The sequence below is a fragment of the Eumetopias jubatus genome, unplaced genomic scaffold, assembly GCF_037043125.1.
Source record: "Eumetopias jubatus isolate StellerSeaLion01/CBP00866 unplaced genomic scaffold, mEumJub1_p1.0 scaffold_8, whole genome shotgun sequence".
NCBI lineage: Eukaryota > Metazoa > Chordata > Mammalia > Carnivora > Otariidae > Eumetopias > Eumetopias jubatus.
Window position 1 is genome coordinate 29,338,978 of NW_028274814.1, and position 6,023 is coordinate 29,345,000.

Consider the following 6,023-nt stretch of genomic DNA (forward strand, 5'->3'; position numbering starts at 1 on the left):
GATCACATTGTTTGTCCATCTGCTGACGGACACTATGCACAGTTTTTAGAGAAGGTCAGAGCTTGGTTTGTTAGGATGACAAGCATTGAGCAGAGTCACAGGTACGCTGCCTCCCAACATTAAATAAGAAAGCGGCTGAATACAGAACACAAAAACTTTTCTGGCAGGAAGAGTGGATTGGTGAAAGGGTAGCAATCTTTTTAAAAGTTAGGTGGGACCCCAGACTTGAAACCCACTTCCCTAAAGGACAGACAAGACCAGTTCTACTCAAAGCACCGTTGTCGAGCTGCGCACCACTCTCAGAGAGCAGATTTCTGGATATGAAATCTGTTATCCTAGTCTCTCTTGGCATACTCCCTAAAACAGACTTTTTTCTTTTTGAGAGAGTGTTCAGGTGGGGTGGGGGGGAGGGGCAGAGGAAGAGAGAGAATCCCAAGCAGTCTCCTCGCCCAGCACAACATAGGCTCAATCTCACATAAGCCTGAGATCATGACCTGAGCCAAAACTCACGAGTCAGACGCTTAACGAACTGAGCCACCCAGGTGCCCCACTAAATCTGACTCTTTAATGGTGACCATAGACGGGACTCGTTAGTTGTACAACTGTGGCTTTAAGGACTGTATTTGATGAGTTCTTTAGACCTACTGAAAGTTTATGCAAAGTCTCAGGACAGTAGAAGTCGGTAAAACATGTGGGTTTGGTTTAGCTATTCACAGGAGAGAATAGATGCATACCAGCTTCCTGAGGTCCGAGTCTACCATCCAAGTCTTCACATCACAGGTGGGAAAGTGAAAGCTAATGGCACACAGGTCAGTTGTTACACAGAAGGCCAGAGGAAAAGTAAAAATTAAAACCAAAAAATATTTGCTCAATTTGGCACTGCCCACTCATTTCGATTCAATCATCAGCTTCTCAAAAGATACAGTTTTCAGTGTGATCTGTGTTAAAACCACATACTGTCATCACCATCAACTACTTACTGAGTGGTATTGAAAAGTTCAAGCAGGGTTTTCACTCATCCACCTCATGTTTATTAATTACATCTCTGCCTCTCGGTCACACAGATCTTGCTGGGTCAGAAATACAACCATTCTGTTGACTGGTGGTCCTTTGGTGTTCTCCTCTATGAGATGCTAATTGGTCAGTCACCTTTCCATGGGCAAGATGAAGAAGAGCTTTTCCACTCCATCCGTATGGACAATCCCTTTTACCCTCGATGGCTTGAGAAGGAGGCAAAGGACCTTTTAGTGAAGGTAAGAAATGAAGTCAAGGAGACTCCATAGATTTAGTATTAGGTATTCTGATTGGTACTCCCCTTCGTTTCTAGGTTCTGATTTATATATGGTAAACAATAGTCATCTCGAACTGGATTTAAATGGATGCTCACCATCTGTGTCAACTGAGGCACCAATAGGATGGACATTAGATACCAATTCCACGATGTTCCATCTCGCTGAGACACCCCCCCCCCCACTGTTCACTGCCTGCCGAATGAGCCTTTCAGGCAGTATTTACAATGATGCAGACCAACTCTCCTGCCACAATCCTGTGTCCCCTGGAAATATTGATGCATTTTCCCCCTACAACTCAGAGTTCAGACTGTCACCACCTCTGCAGCAACCTCTAGAATTCACCATCAAAGCAGGAGTCAGACCCCTGATCATGATGGCCCAGAATCAATGCAGAACTGGTAATGCCACAGAGGCGAACCGGGAGCTCCTAGGCCAAACCAATGAAGAGCTATAAGAAACACCTGAGAGCCATCATTAAAGATCTGGATTTTAGACAGAGTCCCAGTTTACCTTTGTAGAGGATGCAGAATACAGTGAGTACAAAAAAATAAATCAATAAATCACAGTACTACAACATGCTATCCCATATAACAACCACCTGCCCTCAGTGAGCTGTCCGGAAACTATTTGGACAAGGAGATGTACCAGTGTGATCAAGAAGCTAACAAATCTTAAAAGTAGTGGACCAAGAATACAGGTGTTTTAAATTCTGGCATCTCTTATCTCAGCTGGCTTTTAAAAACATCCTTTAGGGAAATAATTTCCAGCCTTGGTGTCTTTATATTGAAAAGGGAGAACAAGGTAAGACTTTTCAACATTAGAACCTATCAGTGGATTTAAAATCTAAACTAAAAAAAGATGACCAGGCCCATCTTTTTTCACTAGTCTGCTTTTTTCTCATGAACTACTTGGACTTAAATGTAAAAGGCATCAGCTTCTCCTGCTCTCATATACAACTGACAACTTGTCCAGAGTCTTTGAAATGTTGAGGCAATTCTAGAGCTCTCCCCCAGGAATCAAGATATTGAATCTAACGTGCTGGCAAAGCCTTCCCAGGACACCTAGCCCAAGGCTGATGGCATTTAGAATCTGAGCCAGTTCAATGCAGCTTTCCATTTGTAATCCAAACAAGCCATAAACCCAGGAAACTCTCGGAACAACCAGTTAAGTACACTTTTAATGACCGAACAACACACGTATAAAATGAAAGCTGATTTCCAAAGTTAACCAATTAAAAAGACTATAGTAAAAATGAAGTTAGGATTGGATAATTTTGCTTTACATAAAGGCAAGTTCAAACATCCTTAGAGCCGCTGCTTTTCTTTTACACATGACTTCGGGTGAGGCATGGTTGGCGCCAGCTGCTGTAACAAAATATCAGAGACTGAGGGACTCACACAACACGTTTACTTATAGTTCTGGAGGCTGGACGTCCAAGAGCAGGGTCAGCAGGGTTGGTTTCTTATGAAGGCTCTCTTCCCGGTTTGCAGGCAGGCATCTTCTTGCCTTGTCCTCACATAGTGCGTGAAGAGCTCTCTGCCGTTTCCTCTTGACTAATTCTGTTGGACCGTTCCTGCCCATATGACCTCATTTAGCCTTAATTGTGCCAATCCTCCAAGTACACTCACATCGGGGGTTAGGGCTTCAACATACCAATGTTGACAGGACACTGAGAAAGCCTGACCCAACAAAACCCACCAGAAGGAGGAAATAAGGAAACAGTTTGGGGGGCTGCCTGGAGGTGATCCACATTCAGCTGTTGATGTTCCATAAAACTCAACAGCTGTGCTTCCCAAACCTAGCTCCGCCTCGGGATCTGGGAGAGCTCCTGCCGAGGAGTGAGGGTGAAGGAGTAACGGGCCAGGTGGAGTTCATCAGAAGTACACGTTGAGAGGAAGAAAGGATCGCTTCCAGTTGGAGGGGGAAAGATGAGTTATGTGTATGGACTATTACTCGGCAGTAAAAAGAAATGAACTATTATTGACATACAAAACAACTTGGATGGACCGCAAGGGCATGAGGCTGAGTGACCAAAAAAAAAAAAAAAAAAAAGGCCAGTCTCCAAAGGTCACATTCTGTGAGTCCACTTGTGTAACATTCTGGAAAGGACATTGTGGAGACAGAAATCAGATTAGTGGCAGTGGGGGTTAGGGAGTCTGACTATAAGGGGTGTCCCAAGGGACAGCTTTGCGCTGACAGGACAGTACTGGCTCTTCTGTGTCGTGGTAGTTACCCAGATCTGCACGTGGGATAAGATGACAGAGAACTAGACATACACACTGTATTAATGCCAGTCTCCTGGTTTTGGTATGTCACTGTAATGACATATGATATAAGCATTAGGGGAAGCTGCGTGAAGGGTAGACAGGACACCTTTCGTAGCTTTTTTTTAATTATTTACTGACAGAGAGAAAGAGAGGGAGAGGGAGAGCACAAGCAGGGGGAGCGGCAGGCAGAGGGAGAGGGAGAAGCAGACTCCCCACTGAGCAGGGAGCCCGACGCGGGACTCGATCCCAGGACCCTGGGATGATGACCTGAGCTGAAGGCAGACGCTGAACCGACTGAGCCACCCAGGCGTCCCCACCTGTACTAGCTTTTAACATCCTGTGAATCGATATGTATGGACTGAATGTGCCCACCCCAAATTCTATATTGAAGCCCCAGCCCCCAAAGTGATGATTATAGGAGGTGAGGCCTTTGGGACATAATTAGGCATAGATGACATAATGAGGGTGGGGCCACCAGGATGGACTAAGTGCCCTTACACAAAGAAGAAGAGAGAGATTTCTCCCCCTCCAAGTGCGCTCACCAAGGAAAGGCCATTTGAGGACACAGCAGGAAGGTGGCCATCTACAAGCCAAGAAGAGGGTCCTCACCAGAAACTGCCCAGGCTGGCACCTTGATCTTGGACTTCCAGCCTCCAGAACTGTGATAAGTAAATGCTTATTGTTTAAGCCACCATGTAGTCTATGGCACTTTGTTGTAGCAGCCCAAGCGGACTAAGACACTATATTACTTCAAAATAAAAAGTTTATAAACAAAATAAAATCTAAGGCAAAATGTCAGCAAATACCAAAACCAAAATCATGCGCAGTTCCAGTAGCAGGAAAAAGGTTTGCTGTGAGGGTGGAAAATAAATCAGGTTGAACAGAGCAGAAACCAAGACAAGTGAGGATAAAGAATGGGGGAGGGGGGGGACTAGTTAGGGAAAAGTGGTTTTACGTTCATGTGGAGGAGATGGGGCTTATTCTTTCCCATGTGAGTTAATAAAAATTCCCTGTCCTTGTTCCATGAGGAAGAAAGCCCTCTCCCGTGTTCCAGCAGTTCGGCTGATAAAAAGTAGTTTCCCTCGTGCAATTTGCTGACAATAAGACTGGCCTCTGGTTTCATCTCTGCTCCCCATTTGCTCTGTAGCTTTGATGCAACAGTCCCCCACATCCTTGAGCTCCCTTTTCTGCAAAGATCAAAGGTAGTATCATTTCTGACGAACTTCCTCTAGGGAATTATATGTATAATGTTGTAAAACCCAGAAGTAATTGGTCCTCTGAAAAAGCGGCATCTGTTACAGCAGCGGCATCCACATCAGACTCTGTCCCCTTTAGCCGTCATCAGGCAAGGATGCACGTGGTGTGTGAACCAACTACACGGTGAAAGAGGTGGTGCTCCATCACGAATCACAACTGGGACATTGCTGTTCAGTTGACTCTTGCCAAAGAAACACCCCTTTCTCCCTCATGTGTCCATCCAGGATGTCCTGCCCATTTACTTGGAAACTGCTGGGAGATGAGTGATCTCAAACAGAAACACCTCTCCCGTCTGTAGAAAGATCTGTCTGAGGAGGGAATGAGGAGGGGAAATGACTCCAGGGTGCTGTGCGCTGGGGGCCTTCCTCAGCAACCCAGCACTGCGTTCTAGCCCAGACAGTTAAATGAAGTTTTAACAAACTCCAGCTGCATCCTGGCCATTTGTGCACAAGGTGTGCTGTTTCCTAGAAATGTAAACCACCCTCTGACAGCTTTTGTGAACAAAAGCAAGTCTTCATTTGTGAACATTGAGTCCTTCGGTGCAGCTTCCGTGGCACAGAGCCGATGGCCTCCCATGAGGTCACCAGTCATCTTCAGGACCTGGAAGGAGGAGGGGTGATTTGTGGCAGAACACAGAAGACAGTAACTTACTCTTGTGCAAGACTAGAAAGAAATTTGCATCTCAAAGCTGGAGATCACATTATATTCTCATTACACCTTTTATCTTTTAAAAGATATATTTTTTCATTTCACAGGTACATAGACCAGGCTCAGAAAGCTTTGTCATGATGCCCTAGGATCAAATGCCCCACGTGGTACTGGGAACATCTAATGGGAAACAGCATGGTGCACATGCAGCCTAGGGCAGTTACTTCTAATTTAATTCACTGCAGTCTTTAATTATAACAACATGAGCTAGTTTTTGGCCCATTCTTGAGGCACTCACACCTTCCCTCTCGTCTTGTTTCATCAAAATGTCCTTGAGAAGTACAGGTCTCCCATCCAAGTACTAACCAGGCCCGGCCCTGCTTAGCTTCCAAGAAGTAGAGGTCAATAGGGTATTATGATCGTTTCAAGGGAAGAGATGTGGGGTCAGTCACTCATTCCTTCTGCTTCTAAAAAATCAACCTGCTTTTCCATCTGTTGACTTACATTGGTGTCTGAGGCCACAGAAAAAAGAGGTTTTACTGTGAAGTTGGTGCCTTTC

The 6,023-nt window shown here is 45.2% G+C and overlaps 1 protein-coding gene across 1 annotated transcript in view; it reads left to right on the forward strand.

The window, feature by feature from the left end:
• PRKCQ (protein kinase C theta) overlaps positions 1-6,023 on the forward strand; it is a 175,753-nt gene that overhangs the window by 161,531 nt on the left and 8,199 nt on the right. Inside the window, exon 16 of the mRNA XM_028114615.2 lies at positions 1,065-1,253. Coding sequence (XP_027970416.1) covers positions 1,065-1,253 — 189 coding nt within the window. The remainder of the gene's footprint in view (positions 1-1,064; positions 1,254-6,023) is intronic.